The sequence below is a fragment of the Carettochelys insculpta genome, chromosome 10 (genome assembly GCF_033958435.1).
Source record: "Carettochelys insculpta isolate YL-2023 chromosome 10, ASM3395843v1, whole genome shotgun sequence".
Taxonomy (NCBI): Eukaryota; Metazoa; Chordata; order Testudines; family Carettochelyidae; genus Carettochelys; species Carettochelys insculpta.
In genome coordinates, this window is record NC_134146.1 from 17,209,003 (window position 1) to 17,228,206 (window position 19,204).

The 19,204-nt window shown below is 43.2% G+C and overlaps 1 protein-coding gene across 3 annotated transcripts; it reads left to right on the forward strand.

The window, feature by feature from the left end:
- The first annotated feature begins 2,020 nt into the window (after positions 1–2,020).
- KCNE4 (potassium voltage-gated channel subfamily E regulatory subunit 4) lies at positions 2,021–18,055 on the forward strand. 3 transcript variants are annotated; one of them, XM_075004171.1, is made up of 3 exons: positions 2,021–2,050; positions 14,661–14,866; positions 15,305–18,055. In XM_075004171.1, exon 3 carries the CDS (start codon positions 15,352–15,354, stop codon positions 15,832–15,834), a length of 483 nt encoding a protein of 160 aa, XP_074860272.1. In that variant the 5' UTR covers positions 2,021–2,050; positions 14,661–14,866; positions 15,305–15,351; the 3' UTR covers positions 15,835–18,055. The 3 variants fall into 3 exon arrangements, with proteins under 3 accessions (XP_074860272.1, XP_074860271.1, XP_074860273.1); XM_075004170.1 differs by lacking the exon at positions 2,021–2,050 and adding an exon at positions 12,758–12,874; XM_075004172.1 differs by lacking the exon at positions 2,021–2,050 and adding an exon at positions 12,758–12,874 and having other exon boundaries at positions 15,317–18,055.
- Positions 18,056–19,204: the final 1,149 nt, after the last annotated feature.

Below are 19,204 nucleotides of genomic sequence, written 5' to 3' on the forward strand. Positions count from 1 at the left end.
ATGTTACTGGACCAGAAAGCCCTGGGCCATGAGGCTGTTGGGAGTCTGGCAAGGATTCTTTACTGTGGCTGGGGCCAGGGCTGTGGCCACCAGCCCTGCTGGAGCTGAATCCAGTGCCCCTGGGGTCAGGGCCACACCGGCAGCCCAGTTGTGGCTAGATCTGATATCCCCAGGACCAGTGGAGCTGGCAGCCCAGCGGTGGCTGGCCAAACTCGAGATAAGTGGTCTGCAAAGGGCTCGAGATGTGGGGGCAGAGGCAGGGGGCCAGTTGAGCATGGAGCCAGCAGCTGCCTTCATCTGGGAAATTCCCTCACTCAGGTCCACTCAGCTCCTGAGGGTGCTGGATGAGGCAGATGCAACCTGTAGCTGTCTCACCAGAGACATGGCCTCTACCCAGAACAACACATCACCTTAATTTGATAGGCCATAATGAATGGGGCTCAGAACCAGAAATGTGTGAAAGGAGCTAAAAAAGATAAGGGCAAAGAATAAAACCATGTGGTTGCTTGGGGTATTTCTGTATTTACTGTGCATTCAACGTGCAGCAATCAACCCTCTGGAGTTCAATTTTGCTGTGTCTGTGAAGATGCAGCAAAATTGATCCCTCTGAGCTCAGTTGTTGACCTGGGTATTCCATGCTATCACATGGAATAAGAGACTGCTCTGTGACCCTAAAGAGCCCGAGTCTTCACTAGGAAACAAAGTCGATCCTGATAAATCAATTCTAGCTATGCTAATGGTGTAGCAAGAATTGTGTATGTGGTATCGACTTTGTTCCCTAGCGTAGACCAGGCCTCAGTGAGATGTATATTGCGACCTTCATTTAAAAAAAAAAAAAAAAGCACTGCCCTTTCCTTTTATTAGAAGAAACTTGAAGGGTATAAAGACAGTGCTTTAGAAACCAACTTTGTGAGGAGCATTGCAAACATAAGAGGTAACCTGGAAAAAAACAGATTTATGATGGGAGAGATGAACAGGCTATTGAGACCTTGAACGAGGTAATGGACACATGGAAGGTGACATGAGGTGGAAGCAAGGAGAGCATGATGTAAAGTCTTAAAAGCACAGCCATAAGACTTGTTTTTTAAACACCACAAGTGGTGGACTTAGTACAATTAGTAGCAGAAGAGGGTGTATGTTCTGTGTTGGAGGTAGGAGAAGATGAAGCTGATGATCTCTTGTGCCTTTAAAATCTATTAATGAGAGAGACAGCCCAACAGGGAGCCACTGAAATGACTCAGAAGGAGGATGAAATGATGAAAGTGATAAGTAGGAAAAGGTTTTGGCTTTTGGGGAGTGTGAGGTTAATTATCACAAAAGCATACAAGGAAGAGAGAAAGACATGGATGAGTAATTTGGAAAGACTGGAAAACAGCAAATAGTTTGGAAGGAACAGCAAATGAATGCATTTAGTATGTCACTGCACTTCAAGGAGGCTGAGACAATCTCTGGGCTCCTGGGCAAGGTGTGGGGGGTGGCTCTCTGCTCCTAGAAGGGGCAGGGCCTCTGGTGGAAGGGGTGGGGCCAGGGACAGCCAGACCTCAGCATTCCCTAGACCATGCCATGTGGGCTCCTGCTAGCCCTTATCGCTGCCTGGGGCTCTGGAGTACGCTGTGTGGGGCTCTAATGATGATTTAAAGGGCCCCGGGCTCTGGCTGCTTCTGCCAATGTAACAGCAGCAGTGGCAGCCAGGACCCCCGAGCTCTTTTGAATCACCAGGACCCAGGGCAATGGCCTCTATTGCCCCACCTCCTGGGTAGGCAGGTCTGCTGCACTTTCTCATGGTTTTCATCCCTACAGGCACATGTAGTATGTATTGGGCCTGAATTAATAATGTGCAATTAATAAAAAAAAGTCTAACTCTGACCTTTTCTTCTGTTCATCTGTTGCCTGAAAGGCAATAGCCCCACATTTGAAAGTATTCTTTTTTTTTCAGAATTACTGCTGAAGAAATGAGCAAATTGATTCCCAATCAGTAGCACACTAACCCAGGCTTTGTTGTGCTGAGTTGGACAGTTACTATTGGTTGTTCCCTGATTGGATGATTTATGTAAGTATCCAACATACTGGAACTGTTGATTACTACCATTGAACACATAGTTCAAAATGTTGTCAAGAAATACCAATACTTATATTTAATATTTTCTAATCACTCGCACTTCACTGAAGTTTGAGCATTCAAATGTTCATGAAATTGGACATGGTAATATTCATGGACACTGGGCAAACATAAAAATTCTCTTTATAATTTTATTTATAATTTTATAATTCTTTATAATTCTTTTTATATTAATAGAGTTTCTTAGTAATCTAACCCATCTCTGGGATATTATTCTTGAGTATTTCCAATCAAGAATACAAATCTTTTCCCCAAATGAAACTCTTGTGCAACTGTAAAATCCCCTGTGCTTGTACCACTTCCTTACACTAATTCTCTTTTTCTTTGGCTGTTGTGAAATAACCCATTTCTATCATGTACAGCAAAAAAAGACCACACACATTTCTGTGTATTAGCTGTGGCGTGTTTACATTGGTGGCTAATTGCACGTCGTTAACCAGCAGATACAACTTAAGAACGAAATGGAGAAAACAATTCCATTGGATTAGCAACATTCTTATTACAATACACAAGAAGTAATGATTTCTCACCAAATGCTTCAGTGTGACTATGTGAGCCTGAGAAAAAAAAAGACTCTCTCTCTCTCTCAGACTGAGGTTTATTGTCTCTTGCAGCATTAAGAAATAATAAGTTTTACAGGCCGTAGTTCATTTTCTTTCCACAGACCTGGTCTACATTAGACAATGATATCAGTGGCATTCTTTTTTTGAGGGGGTTGGAGGGAACAGGTGGTATGCCAATACGCATGGTGACAGTTTCCATGATGGAGGGCATTAGAGGGCAATGCAATGTCCTTTTGGCCTTATGACTTGAATTGCCCTTGCGGGTACTACAATGCACTAGGGCAAATAATCAAGAGTGAACTCACTCTGTCAAAATTGTTGTCAGTGGCACTTTGCTTGTAGCACCCATGCCTTTACCTTGAAATTCTGTTTCCAGTGTCAGCTTCCCAGAGGGGAAGGTTCACTCACTTGACCTGAAGGTTATGTTTGCATTGCCACCCCTGTCCAGCAAGTCTCATGGAGGTGAATAAGCTTGACTAGATCCTGGAGCTCCAATGGACTTCCACCGATGAAGGCTTCCCAAAGCTGTGCTGATTCAGAGTATCGGTGAAAGAGCCTGTCTGTCACTTGGGGTGGGAATGCTTTCTTTGGTCCTGTATTATGCAGGTAGTGGCAAACTCTCTGCCTACTTACATCACTGCAATCTGTCACCATTCCAGGCTGACCCCACATGCCCCTTTGCAGCAGACATAGTGTTGCAGATGATTCATTACTTGATTTGTTTTTCACCCTTGGCATAGGGTATCAATCCTAGCAGAGGGTCTCTTATTAATGGAAAAGCCAACACAGAACAAAAGACTTTTCATCCCAACAGCCCACTGGGGGACTAGGTCTTTCTCAGTCCACACCCTCAGCCTGAGTCAGCGTTCCTCTCTACTCAGGCTCTCTCTCTAGGGTTCTCATCTCTGCCTCTGGCTCCTCACCTCTTGCCCCTACCAGAATGAGGTCCTTTCTCTGGAAGTTCACTTCTGCAACTCTTCTCCAGGGACAGTAGGTGGCCCTTGCCAGGCCAGGCTTTTGGCCCGTGTCTGGTGCCCTTCTGAGTGAAAGAAACTAGTAGCTTATAAATGCCTGCTGGCTGCAGTCCTCCATCTAGGAGGCCCTCTTCTCCAGGGGTGCATCTAACAAGTTCCCAAGAGAACTCACATTCTAGACTTCATGCTCAGGCTTCTCTCAGGAACTTCCTTCCTCTGAAACCTCCTATCTTCTTTCAGAGACCTCTGCACTTGGTGAAACTTTATTTGGTGCTGGTGCTTGTTTATGAAACAAGACACCTATAGCAGCCAGTTATCCCCGTGAAGCCTTCATAATGCAGGCACAGCCTTATTCCCCAGAAAGAGTAGCTACCCTGTGTCACAACAACATTAACTGGAAATGAAGGGACTCAAGGGACTGTTCTTTTGGAGCACTGTGAGGTCATAACTCATGAATTGATCCTAAGCCATATTTAGGAATTGCCATGCATTCTAATTACTAATCTCCTCTTGCTGTCCATGGACCTGCTAAGAAATCCTGGCTCCATGGCAAAAGTCCAACTGAGTTCAAAGGGGCTAAAATTTCAGCCACAGAATCAGGAATTTGCTGTTTAAGATCCCTTTCATTGGCATTCAGAATTAAAATACATATTTGACTGCCTCACCTTCCAAATGGGCCAAATTCATTTTCTCATTTAAGTGCTTTTTGCTACACTTTTGGATGTACTTACACACATCCTTTTTGTGGTCTTCAGTCTTCCTGCTATTGGTGTTAATGCAGACTTTTGGAATAATGGTACAAAGAGCAATTCTGAAGATTTTCTTATGCCAAACATTAACATGGTCCTTAGACTCAATCACTCGAGTTACAAAACTATAAATGCTGCCATTTTAACACCTGGGCTTGGAAAGGAACACATACAAGAAAGATTCCAGTATCTTGGTCCGTAGTTACAATCAGAGGAAAATAGAAGACATCTGTGTAGTTCAAACATGAATGAAGCATAGCACACTCTTAGCAACATCTGCAATCATGTGATTGCCTCAGGGAAGAAAGAGGAAATGTTACAAATACATGTGATGTGTATCCTGCATGTTGAAGGAAAGTCTGAGTGCCTTGTATGTTGGAGAGAGAGTTGAACGTCAGTTATCTGTGTAAAATAACATCTGTTATGCTATTAAGGTCATAGTGACCTGGAATGCTAGGCTGGGATGGCTCTGAAACAATGAGATCTTTACTGTTTTTAATGCTGGCTAAAATGAGATAGTGTAGAGAAGAGCCGCTTGTTCATCTACTACCAAGCAGTCTCAACGAATCAGTGGGATTTTATGGGTGGAATCAAGAAAGCACAATTTATCCTACCCATTCCTTGCTGTGCACTGTTTTCTGGGAGAGAGGACTGATGATTCCTCTCACGGCTTGGTTTGTTGGGGATGGGGGATGGGGAGAAGGTCACGATGATGATCCTGTTGAGCTGTTAGGCACAGTTGCTCATCAGAGGTTTGAGTATTTTCCTTTGTGAAGGCATAACAATGCTCTTATAGGAGTGGTTTACTTTAATTTTTGTCCAACAGTCTGGGTGCTTCTTGCAACATGATGAGTATTATTATTAATCAGCATTAATAACAGGAAATATTTCCTGTTGTACTAGGTACTTTATATCCCCAAAAGATGGGAAACAAGGCACAGCACATAGTGACTCTATGAAGGAAACGCAGAGTGGGGCATATCCTTTATTTTTACACATCCCAAATTTCCATTCAGTTCAATGGGAGTCAAGCAGCATTGTGCTAATTGGTCAAAAATATTGGCCTCAGTACTATTTCTTGTATCTTGAAAACTGGGTTGGCTGGCTTTAGTTAAAAATAAGCAACAACTGGTTCCTTGACTTCAGTGTACTTGATTTCCCCAGTGATTAATTTCCTGTCTATTTTTCAAGACTTCTTTGAAGTTTTATCGGCCATGAGAATTCCCTTTGCGTCTTTGCCAGTAAAGTACAGTTGTAAAAAATCCACAGTTTTTATTATGTCATGACGTGTATAATATAGTCTTATAGAGAGCATCAGTCCACTGTTCTTCAGTCTTTGCTATTAATGTTATTTCTGCAAAAATAACCCAAATAACCATGCTCGGCTTCCACTGAGCTAGCAGAAGCAGAAGGAATAAGTGCAACCCTATTTGTAAATGAACTATGACTGCCAAAGAAGAAACAAGCTACCAAAGATTTGTTTTGTTGAGAAGGTAAAGTTGAATTGTAGTCCAAACTCAGCCTGAGGGCTTTTCTTCACTATGGACTAAATTGGTGTTGCTGTGATCCATGCAGTGGGATTGATTTAGTAGGCCTGAAGAAGACAAGATAAGTCAATGGGAGAAGCGCTTTTCCTGATTTCAGTACACCACCTCAAAGAGAGGTGGAAGCTGGATCAATGGGAGAGCATCTCACATCAACATAACATGTTGTCGACACTGCTTAAGTTGATATAAGCTATATCGACTTACATTGCATAACTTACATAATTTAACTAGCATAACTCAAATCAATTTACCTTGTTAGTGTAGACAAGGCCTTGGTTTCAGTTATTTATTTGGACAGCAATTCCCTCACCCATTTCTGAAGTTGTTTTCCCTTTTGTGCAGTGAATGCCTTAACTCTCCCGGTAGCACATTCTCAACTTTCCTATCTCTGTCATTCAAGGATTTCAGCAAGGACTCAAATGTTTCATATACTCGTTAGCCCCATTGTTTCATTCACTTTACTAAAATCCTTTCCATACGCTGTATTTCTGAGATCGGTGAGAATCTTCAGAAGAGCAAAAATGAAGCTTGAATGGAGCAGAGGCTCATCTTTTGTGCTTCAGGACACTCTTGAAAACTTCAAATAATTGTTCACATCAGTTTTTCCACTACTGGTCAGGTAAGATGAATAGTAACAGACAGGTAGCCAGGTTAGTCTGTACCTTAACAAAATGAAAAAGCAATCATGGAGCACTTTACAGACTAACAAAATAATTTGTTAGGTGTGTAACAGAGAGAAAGCCCTGCTAGTCTATATACTATCAAAACAAAAAGGCAGTAAAGTACCACTTTAAAGACTAACAAAATAATTTATTAGGTGAGCCTTTCATGGGACAGAACCACTTCTTCAGATCTGGAGATAGTGCACTGAAGAAGTGGGTCTGCCCCATGAAAACTCCCCACCTAATACATTTTGTTCGTCTTTAAAGCGCTCCATGACTGCTTTTTTGTTTTGCTGGGTAAGAAGCCTTCTCCAGTGTCATATTACTATGTTGATTCTGAATGTTAGAATCAGGGAAGCTTTACAGAACACATGAATGTCCTGTCATTAGACCTTTTTACATTTATGAAAGTAAACATTTGCGTCGCTAAAGGAGCAGGAACTTATGTTTTCTACATGGGTTTGAGACAGAAAAAGTTCATCTCTAAAACTACAGGAGTACCAAAGCCATCCCAAATTCTTTGTGTAGAAAGCTAACAATAAACATTATGTACTGTGCTATTAAATCAGCATCTACAGGCGTAATCAAACCCACAATGGTATCTATAGAAAGTACTACTTATAGTAGAACTAGTGGAAAATTTAAAAAAATAAAATTTGTGGAAAAACTATTTTCTATTTCCTTTTTCTTTCATACTGCTATAAAGTCAGTGCAGGAACCTAATCTACCTCAAATGTCTCTGTTTCCTGCTGGGAAGATAATGTAATATCATTAACATGGTGTACTGGCCGTGTCTATACTAGACTCATTTGGGCAATTTAATTTTTCACTACTTCTCTACCCTCTGTGGGAAATGTAATGGCTTGTAATGATTTTGTCTAACAGCTATTAACTGGAAAGGGTGTCGCTTCTTCTCCACAGGCAAGGGCACAGAAAAGTGCCTCCAGAAAAGTGTGTTAGTGGGGGAAGGTGTGTGTAAGAGAAACAAAAGTTATCCATTCACTTGGTATGACGAGGAACAACTAAAAGCTGCAGATTTCCAAGACCAGCATCTGATGAAGTGAGTCTGTGCTCACGAAAGCTCATGCTCAAAACTTTTCTGTTAGTCTATAAGGTGCCACAGGACCCTTCATTGCTGTTACAGATCCAGACTAACATGGCTACCCCTCCGATAACTGAAAGAGAGAGAAAGTTAGTACCACTCTCACTGCTCTGTGTTTTGACGTTTGTTGTTAGGTGAGTCAGGTTAATATTGGTTTTGCATTTAAATACACAGTGGTCAGTATTTTTTCAGGAAAGGGTCTCCCGAGCTTAACAGCATCATGTCCTCATGGCTCTTTTGATAACTTGACAGCTATTCTTATGTTATCCATTTTATGAATGGGTAAACTAAGGAAAAGGCAAGAGACATGGAAAAAAAATGAATCATTCTAGGAAAGACATGACAAATGGAGATAACACTTGGGAGCTGCCAGAGTATCATGCCCTGTTCCGACCATTAGCCCAAAGGCAGATTATTTTAGCTATTCTGTGTCTTTGAAATGCCCCCATTATTTGGAAATACCTTTTGAAGTAAGGGGCAAGCTATCTCAGCATGCCTGTGCTCCTATTCATTACAAGGGGTGCTCTGAACTAGCACATTATTTTGACATTTGGCACTGGATGTACAGTGCCAAATGCTGAAACAGCCTATTTCGAGCTAGACTCGAAATAAGATGAGCAATTTGAGTAGCACAAACTGTGTATCTCATTTTGAGTTTAGGGTGCTGTGTAGCTGTGGCTGGAACCTGAATTTCTCCTGGGTGCCCCACCCCCGGCCCCACCACAAGTACCCAGCTTACAGGAACACTGACACTTACCCCAACTCTATGCCTTTCCTGGGGCTGAAAACATCTTCTGGCCCAGAAGGTCATGTGGTGAGGTCCCCTAACAGGCAGGGCTCAGTGGGACAATAAGCACACCAAGTGACAGTCTCAAGGGGAATCTCTGTGACCCAATCTGTCACAAAAAAGCACTGGAGAACTTTGTACACAGACCACCAGGAGTTAAGTGTGCTTCAGCCGCTTGGTTAATTATATAACAGTCTCGCTGACTCACTAGACAGAAACAGGCACATAAGCTCAGCACTGGGAGCATCACGGGCCCCAAAGGGTTACGCCTCTATTTTCCACTTGAGCCTGCCACAGCTTATCCGGCTCTCTGGGGAAACAGCTTGGCAGCTCACGTTGTACTGATAATGGATACAGTGTTTGTGCTGTTTCTCTCTCTCCTCGCCTAACCTTTATTTTGAGTGTGGGTTCGTGTTTGATGATCTCCTGGGCCTTATTACAGTCTTTGTTGTCAGATAGATATGTACCACAGGGATACCGTGAGCCTCTATGTATAGAGCAAGGTCTTGTTGTTCTTAAACATATGCCACTTCCATTCACGTTACTTATTGTCACAAAAGCCTCCTCAGAAAGTGGGCCTTTCCCTCACTAGCTGATGAAGATAATTGGAGTGTGTGTGTGTGTGTGTGTGTGTGTGTGTACACCTTTTCAGTGTGTGTATACCTTTTCAATGTGATATAATTTTCCTTGATTGGCTGGCTATTCTGCTCTTCTCCTTCATTAGCCCTGGAAACCTCTGGGGGTGGAAATATGGGGGTTGCGGGGGCACATCAGCAGACTGTTCATAAACTAATTTTTATAGATTATGCTGGGAGTAAGGTTCTCCTCGTGGCAAAGATAAATTAACATGGATAATTAGTAGAACTGTGCAGGAGCCAGAGCTGCTGTTATCACAGGAAATGCTGGTTTTTGGGGGGCTTTTTTTGGCAATTATTTTTCTGTTTTGAAATGGAGCAAAACGAATTAAAATATGAACTTTTCCACAAAATGAAATTCTGAAACAAATGTTTAGGGTTGATCAAAAATTTCATTATATGCACATTTAAATCACAACAAAATGGCAATGAAAAAGTGATTTGGAAACAAAAGCAAAATGTCTCATATCAACCTTATGAAAATGATATATTGCCATTTTTCTCCAAGGAAAACTTCATGAAAACTAACATGACAATTGTATAATGCACCCCCTCAGCTTCCACTTGTCAGTGTGGTGTAAATGAACACTGTTTATTCGATGGGAACAAGAAAATCAGGCAGAAATAGCAAAACATGGAGCGATCACTGTTATCAAAACAATGAGTCCAGCCTTATAGTGAACTGACTGCTTCATGCCAAGTGCACTTCACAATCGGGTCTATAATTCCTGCTATGTATAACTGACATAACCAGAACTCTGCCTTCGTAACAAGAGTTGCTAATAGATCAGTACAATGTGATACCTCTTTAGGAAGAGTTCCTGAAGTCCTTACTCAGCCCCAGCTCCCACTGATGTGAGTACGATTTTGATTCTTTATGATCTTTATAGTCCACCAATGACTTGAAGGTACTTCCTGTTTTGGAGGTGACAACGTTATCCTGGGTTTGATTTTTTTTTTTTTTTTGGACGAAGGTAAGGATTTAATTATTATTGTCGAAGTTTGAGGAAAGTACCCTAAGCTCACCTTTAGTCAGGTGGAAGACATTCTCCCTCCTCTTACCCCTGTGCTCTGCCATAAAATCCATGGCTGTAGTTGACTGTTGTTCTCTGACTGCTCATCCACAAGCACAGAAACACCATGTCCATGTGATACCATCTCAACCATGTCATGCAACCGCACCTCAGTCTCCCTCTCCTCTTAATAGTTTTCAAAGTCTGTAGTGTCTCGTTCCCAAAACAAAGTTATTTGAAATTAGAGTGTATTTTATGTGGGGTTGCATAGTGTGATAGATCAAGGGATTTTGTGGGCAGCAGCCAGTCTGAGTAACCGTGGTTACAATGGTTTTTGAGAAGTATCCATTCACTCAGTTTGTACATCAGCTTTCCTCTGAGTTCAGGAGGTTGCATAACTGTTTGGGCTATAGCAACTCCACAGTTTTCTGTGCTCTGACTGGGAGTAGCTGTTTTATTCAGTGTTATTTTACAGTTTCACCACAGAGGGATTGGGAGGCTATGGAGCAAGTGCAAAGGGGAACTCTATCTCCTGCATAGGTCATGCGGGGCTCCATGCCACCATGTCTTTTGTGATCCGGATAGTTTAGGTGGAATAAGAGGCTGAAAGTATGTAGGTAGACACAGTTCTCTGCAGTGGGGGATTCTCACTTGTTCCTGGTTCAGTCAGCTTCCCAATGAAGGTCCTAGATGATGCAGTACGGGAAGGTGGAGGGCAGCCATCTGTGGGGAAGGAACAAGTTCTGAGCTATCTAGAAAAACTAGATGTGCACAAGTCCATGGGTCTGGATTTAATGCACCCCAGGGTACTGAGGGAATTGGCAGAGGTCATTGCTGAACCTTTGGCCGCTATCCTTGAAGACTTTTGGAAATCGGGGGAGATACTGGATGACTGGAAGAAGGCACACGTAGTGCCCATCTTTAAAAAAGGAATGAAGGACGATCCAGGGAACTATAGACCCGTCAGCCTTACCTCAATCCCTGGGAAAATAATGGAGGGAATCTTCAAGGAATCCATTTTGAAGCACTTGGAAGAGGGGAAAGTGATCAAAAGTAGCCAACATGGATTCACCAGGGGCAGGTCCTGCCTCACCAATCTGATCAGCTTCTATGAGGGCGTAACAAGCTCTGTGGACATGAGGAAGTCAGTAGATGTGGTATACCTTGACTTCAGCAAGGCTTTTGATACGGTCTCCCACAACATTCTTGTCCATAAGTTAAGGAAATATGGATTGGATCCTTGGACTATAAGATGGATAGAAAGCTGGCTTGATGGTCAGTCCCAACGGGTAGTGGTCAATGGCTCAATATCTGGATGGCGGTCTGTTTCAAGCAGAGTGCCACAAGGCTCGGTTCTGGGGCCGGTGTTATTCAACATCTTTATTAATGACCTGGATGAGGGACTGGGTTGCACCCTCAGCAAGTTTGCAGATGACACAAAACTAGGGGAAGAGGTAGATACGTTGGAGGGTAGAGAGAGAATCCAGAGGGACCTGGATAAATTGGAGGACTGGGCCAAAAGAAATCTGATGCGGTTCAATAAGGAGAAGTGTAGAGTCCTGCACCTGGGGCGGAAGAATCCCAAACATTGTTACAGGCTGGGGACCAACTGGCTCAGCAGCAGTACGATGGAAAGGGACCTAGGGGTTATGGTGGATGAAAGGCTGGATATGAGTAAACAGTGTGCCCTTGTAGCCAAGAAAGCTAACGGCATACTAGGGTGCATTAGGTGGAGCATTTCAAGCAGATCTAGGGAAGTAGTTATTCCTCTTTATTCGGCACTGGTGAGGCCACATCTGGAATATTGTGTCCAGTTTTGGGCCCCCCAGTATAAAAAGGATGTGGATTTGCTAGAGCAGGTTCAGCAAAGGGCAACAAAAATGATTAAGGGTCTGGAGCGCAAGACCTATGAGGATAGGCTGAGGGATTTGGGCTTGTTTAATTTACAGAAGAGAAGACTTAGAGGTGATTTAAGAGCAGCCCTCAACTTCCTGAAGGGGAGCTCTAAAGAGGAGGGTGAGAAATTGTTCTCGGTGGTGTCAGACGGCAGAACAAGGAGCAATGGTCAGAAGTTGAAGAGGGAAAGGTGTAGGTTAGATATCAGGAAAAACTTCTTCACCAGGTGGGTGATGAAGCATTGCAATGTGTTGCCTAGAGAGGCGGTGCATTTTCCATCCCTTGAGGTTTTTAAGTCCCGGCTGGACAAGATCCTGGCTGGGATGACTTAGTCTGGGCTGATCCTGCTTGAAGCAGGGGCCTGGACTAGATGACCTCCTGAGGTCCCTTCCAGCCCTATGATCCTGTGATTCTGTGAGGAGTGGCTGCAAAGGATCTGAAGAACGGCCCTTCCCCCTGTCTTTGGGCACCTGAAACCACCAGTAAGTTCCCTGCACAAAGCCAACTTACTTGGCTTTTAAGGGCCCGGGGAAGAGATTTCACCCTGCTATAATGTATTGCACTGGGCCAGATGTTAAGCTTGGATGCACTTTGTCTCTCATGTCCAGGTCAGTGGAAGTCTCTCAAGCTCATCTGAAGGAAAAAAATATGACCCATGGGCTTTAGCATGTTGAATTCTAAATTCCCACAGCCAGGTGTGAAGCTTATGAAGGCAGGAGACCATCTAGCTCTCTTGCCTGAGAAGGAGGCGATATGAAGCTGACAGGAATACCAAAGAAAATCCTCAAAGGTGGCCAGACAACTGGGAGTCCTGCACAGACACACGTGTAAGCCCACTATTACATTAGTGCTCTCTGCTCAGTAAACTGTAGGAAACAGGGAGGAAACATGCACACTTGGCAAGGGGTTCCGCAGACAAATTTTGTCAAATGAACTCCCAGTAGACATTAGTCTAACGTAAGCATCTCCTGAGCTATCATAAGGGAATGTGTGAGGGAAGGATAAAATCAACATTCTAGAGAGCAGATCCCAAGTTTCAGGGGACAGGGAGGGAAATCCTTCCTGCTGGTTTAATGTTTGTTTATGGGGCTTATAGAAAAGAAACATAGTGGAAAAGAAGATAGGGCTTGTGTTTGGTGTTACTGGGGCTAAAGAATTTACTTGAAGTCACTTTCCCTCTCTATACTTAACTTACGCACTTGTGAAATGGGTCTAATAATATAAACCAATCTCACGTAGGGCTGCTTGAGAGAACATGAGACTGTAAAATATGCGGACCCTATTGAGGGAATCCACAATGTATGCTCACATAATAGCCTGGGGCCTGGCTAACCAGGCTCTGTCTGGGGGTGGACAGTATGAGGAGGTGAAATTCCCTCAAGATACAACATGGGTCTCCTGCCTTCTGCAGCTTGTAGCCTTTGGGGGCACAGTAGTCCCAGGACCCTCATGCTACTTTTAGGACATAGTAGCTTGGGTCAACTGATCAGTGTAATGGTAGCTTCCATGGACTCACCCACTAGACCCGCAGTGTCCTGTACATTGGCCATTTGCCACATGTGGCGAATGGGACACTGCGTAGTGGCAAACAGGGCAAGCCGCACACGTGGCTCAGAGCCGCACACGTGGTTCACCCTCCACCCACTCCATGCATGCTTCCCACCACTTGATGGGACAAGTGTGTGGCAGAAGCAGCGGTGGCAGCCCCTGAGGCTCTTGCCCCAGTGTGGCTCTTGCAGCCTGGAGCCATGCAGCTGCTGCGGCTTAGTGCAGCTCCTGTGGCCCCAGCCTAGAGCTGCTTGGCTCCTGCAGCCTGGTGCGACTCTTGCAGCCCCAGCCTGGAGCCATGCAGCTTCTGCAACCCCGGCGCAGCCCTGGTGGCCCCAGCTTCAGCAGTGGTTCTAGCAGCGGTGGCTTTGATGAGGAGTCACTGACATTTAATTAGAGCAGGGTGGGCTGGGGTTGGGTGAGGGGATGGGCTGGGGGTACCTAGTTCTGGGGGAGAGGGAGGCATTTATTTAGAGTGGTGGGGAAGGGGGACTGTGGCAAACTTTCAAGGACAACAACTACACGAGTGGTGATCCCTGAACTGGTATTGGACTCCACCGCACTCATCTGCCCTCTCCACACCGGGCTGTCAGGGGCTGGTGTGGAGACCCTGACTGTCATGGAAAGTTACAGAAGTACCCTGTAATGGCAGCCTGCCCATTGGCTTTAATGGTACAGAGGCCTCTCACTGAGTTTCTGTTTTGGGGTGAATATCACCCTGTAAATGCTAAGTATTACTAGCTCTCTGGTCATACTGGAAATTACCATTGCTATGCAAAGCCCCACAGACTGCAGGGAAAGCATTAACTTTGCTTCTGGCTGCAGCAAGGCTTTTCCACAGTTTACTATAAGCCTGGGAATGTATTTGTCTGTGTTTTATGAAGAGGCAGAGTTAATGATGAGCAGACTTTTTGCTACATACAACAGCTTTCTGTGTAACTGTTCAAATTTAGTATTTGTGGGAGGAGGGGGAGCGCGGGGAATAGATCTGCAACTTGAAAGATCTGGTGCTGTGCTGCTTAGAGAAAAGTAACTCTGAATTCCCACCCCTTTTTCTTTTCACAGCTGTCAGGAGTTGAACTGTAATCCTTTGAGTTCGTTTGTTGACTCCAACCCAAAACTATTATAAACTTTGCCTCCAGGACACGTGATGACACATTTCTTAAGAGACTATATCTTCTGACTGCAGCAGAACAAAGTTTTCAGAACACCCAGCTTTTGGCAGAAGAAAGATCTCTTGAGCTTTGCGAAGAAATTATTTGCATAGTCACGTAAGTGGCTCATATCCCTTTTCTCTCTCCCACACCATCCAATGCAACAACAACTTCTAATTTTGTGTTTTCCTACCTGCAAGATTGGCAACCAGCAGATCTGCCAGATTCAGTAATAGAAATGTGGCTAGTAGAGTATTTTTCACTTTTACTCCTAATGTTCAAATGTCCATATTTGGGTTTTGTTATATGTTAAGGTTGTATTGTGTGCTGTCTATATAATACTCTGTTTTTAAACTATATTTCATTAGCTGGACAGATTGGGTATTGGCCAGGTACTGAAGACTATGAAAACCACAGTCTGTTTGGTTCTGCCAACTTTTAAAATATTACACACTATGAGAGAGAGAGAGAGCGACCTGGGTTTTTAGTTTGTGCATGGCTGTGGAGGGTTGTTTTCAAACACCTGATCTGTCATTTTGGTTCCCTAACATATAGATTCTCTCCCAGGCTTACATTCTGGCAAAAGTGCTTTGCTGCTGAAGATGGACCACACAAACATGACCCAGACCATGTTGACTGCTGAACCCCAGTCTCCAGAGATGAGCAATGGCAATGAGTACTTCTACATTCTGATTGTCATGTCTTTCTATGGAATCTTCTTAATGGGAATAATGCTGGGCTACATGAAATCCAAGAGGAAAGAAAAGAAATCCAATTTGCTTTTCCTCTACAAAGATGATGAAAGGCATTGGGAAGAAGCTATGAAACCTCTGACAACTGTGTCAGGACTCAAGTCCTTCCAGATCCCCATGATGCTAAATGTGCTGCAAGAGAGTATGGTACCATCTCTGTCATGTGCTGTCTGCTCCATGGAGGGAAGCAGTGTGAGCTCTGAGTCTTCCTCACCAGATGTTCACTTCACCATTCAAGAGGAAGTGCTGGATGATGAGGTGGGGGAAGCATCAGAAGCCCTTATCAATGAGAGCAGTGAAGGATCTTCAGAAAACATCCACAAAAATTCCTAGCACTTTCAGGCTTTTGAAAAGCAGCTCCATGAGCCAGCGAAAGAGTGAGTGGAGCTAATGTTAAGACCTTGCAGTTTTACTTTCCTGCTCAATGAAATCAGAAGGTAGTTGTGCTCCAGAACCTAATACGTTCTTGAAAGAGGTGAACTGAGGAATCCAATGCACAAACAGCAGAGTGAAATTTAAAAATTAGGTGACATGAATGTGTTGTTTTACTGTAAGTGCTAAGAAAATGGAGAATATTTTTCTCAGTAGGTAACTATTGCTGATATGTTCTCTGCATATTTCAGAATTCTGCAAATGTCTGGGAAATTTTGAGAGATGTTACCCAAGTGTAGATGAATAGTTTTGAATCATTATTTTTAATGTCCATTCTCAAAGATCTGAGAGCTATGAAAAGTGCTTTTCCTGTGTTTTCCTTGCATCAAGCCACAGACAACTGTGATTTTACTTGAAGATGCCTCAGTGATGTTGCATGACTAACTAGAAATGTGCATTTAGCAATATGAATTTGCTTGCAAAAGTCAGAGATCAGTGCAAAGCAAGTTCAAAGAGCTTTGGAACAAACTGAAAGAGCTAGAAATGCCAGCTCTGCTCTATTACACTGTATTGAAATGGTCTTTCATGGGTATAACTCAGAGCAGAATTTTAACTACTAATGAGGAAATCTTGTCCCCACTGAATTCAGTGGCTATACTTGCCTTAACTTCAAATGGGGCTAGATGTTCATTCTATCATTCAGGGTGAAATTCTACAGTGGAGTCAAAGGAGTTGTCCCTATCATCAGAGAGTCTGACTCCTACTGTCTATTGAAAACAAAGTAGATAAACATAGGTTGTGTCTTTTGCCTAATCCTTCCCTCTCTCCTTCCCCCCCACTATTGCCTTGCATGTGGCATATGCATTTCTACATTGGTTTTTAATTTTCTAAATCACTGTTGTAACAGTTTTCCTCCTCAAATGGCATGGTGGTTTGACAAATGCTCAGGCATTAGCTACTAAATTACTGCATTTTTCGCAATGTTAGGTTAATATTGTATCAAAGCATGATTATTTCAATCATGCATTAAACAGAAATATAACATTATGTTTAGATTAGTTCTTACATCCAAGAGCAAAATAACTGATATTTTAAAATCATTGCATGGGAGTATACTTATAAAATGTCTCTGCATATTTCTTGAGTTAAAATAGCTCTGTGCTTTATCCATTGGCAGTACAGCATAAAAGAGAGTTTGAAAAACACAAACAGAACAGCAGAAATTAACCGAGGCAAAAGCCTTTTGTACTTGTGCTGTTTAGCAGGGGAGCTGTATTTTCCCTTTAAAGGGTTAATATAGTGTGTTAGGCTATTCAGACATATCATTCAGCCTTCTGATACAGCAAGAGATTATTTGTGGTTGGAAAATTCTCTGTTGGTCATTAGGGTCCTTATCCAAAACCACTGGTCTGTGGTTTTCTTTCCATTGACTTCAGTGAATTTTGAATCAGCCCATATACAGTTTTTGATAATTTGCGCCAAAGGGAGCTGCTGAAGTTTGAAAGAGGCCAAATGAAGTTTGGCACTTTTCCTGGAATCACTTGAATTCTGAAACTTTCCAACTGAGACTGACATATGAGTTGTCACATTTTCCATTGCTTTCGCCTCAGTCCTTTTATTTTAGTTTAAATGTCTGTGTAGCTGTAAAACTGGTGTATATACTTTATAGCATGGAGTTGTATATAATTATCTTATGTATTTAAAGTTTATTGTTTTTATTGGCACTTTCTGTTATTTAAATAAAGAAACACCTTTCCTGGGAATAATGTTTGTTCACTACTCCAGACAGACTTCCAGTAAAGGATCCCTTTCTTAGCTTCTTGTTTAACTGCCTCCTCATATCTCCATACATGGAAGGGGTAGTGGACTGAACTCAAAATTGGGAATCTAGGCTCTATTGCTGTCTCTGATATTGTCTTGAACAACCCATTCGGTCTGTACCTCTGACCTCCACCTCCTCCATAAAAATGAGGTGGGAATTCTGTATCTTCCTTTCACAAGGAACTTTCAGATCCACACATAATGTGCATCTTAAATGGCAATTTATATTATTTATTACTGTATTTAACATCTCCAAACTAGGTAAGCAATTTTGGTGTAAAATGCTTTTCGACTATACCATATCACTGAGACTAAATTAACTTTGGTTTTAATGACTGAGACTTGTCCTTTGTTTTGACCAGGAAAATTAAATGCCAACAATGATATTGTATTTTTTCATTGGTATTTTGTAGATGGAGTGTTCACTTCAAATGACAATCATTACACTAATGATTTAGGAGAAGACTGTGCCATGCTCATTCAATAGGACCTTACACACCAAGCAGCTTTGCTGAAACCGGATAGGTACAATTCCATGTGAAAGAGGCTGGCATAGTCTGGCCCTTCAAGATAGCTCCACATGTGGTTATCTTATAAACTTCCAGAAATTAAAGTGTTTTCACTGTGACATCTGTGGGAAAAGGCAAGGTTAAGGGCTTCTATACTGTAAATGCAGCCAGTAAACTACTGTGAGCTAAGTATGTTAGGAAGTTGCTCATTCCACTAGCTAGGGTGGGGCTGAGAGCACTGGGGATTACCCCCTCGTAGCTCCTTCCCCTTCTCTTTTAGCTTCTAGGGACTGCTGCATCTCTTTTCTCAGCTCCATACCATCCTTGTGACATGGGGAAGGGCGGGGGCCGGGGAAGGGATACCATGGACTGCAGCTGGGCCCTGGCTCTAGTACCGTCTCATTCACTTACTATCATCAATGGAAAATACTGGGCCTGTGGGGTGTGGGTGGTCAAGAGAGGAAGTGTTCGTACAGTTTTCCACCTCAGCGGTGTAAACGTTGTGGGCCTCCCTTTTTGAGCCCTGACTTACACCCATTTACTGGGTCTGTACAGTCACTGTTGAGGGGAGCTTGGTTAATGGCCAGTTTGGGAGGGCTGGGATGGAGTCTTATCATTTGACAAAATTACGCAAACAGCTGTGTGGGGTTTTCGCCCTTCCACTCAATACCCCAGAGGCCTGGCTTGGGGTGGGGGCAGGGTTACATTAAAATTGTCACAACTCTGTTGGACTCCAGTGCGTGCGAGGAGAGAGGCAGAAAGAATCTGCCTGAGGTCCGTGTAATCCAGCAGGCAGCCTGGGCACTAGTGTTGGCACTTCAGATGGCATGGTGAGGGTGTTTGTGGCTCTCCTCATCTCATTTCACCTCCATCACGGAGGAGGGGAGCTGGTTAGGACTCTGGATTCAAATCAGGGTCCTTTGGTGAGCTTGAGGGAGTAGATTTGACCTGGCTATCATATTCATCCTCAGGGTAATATTACATCAGCTGAAAGTTTCACT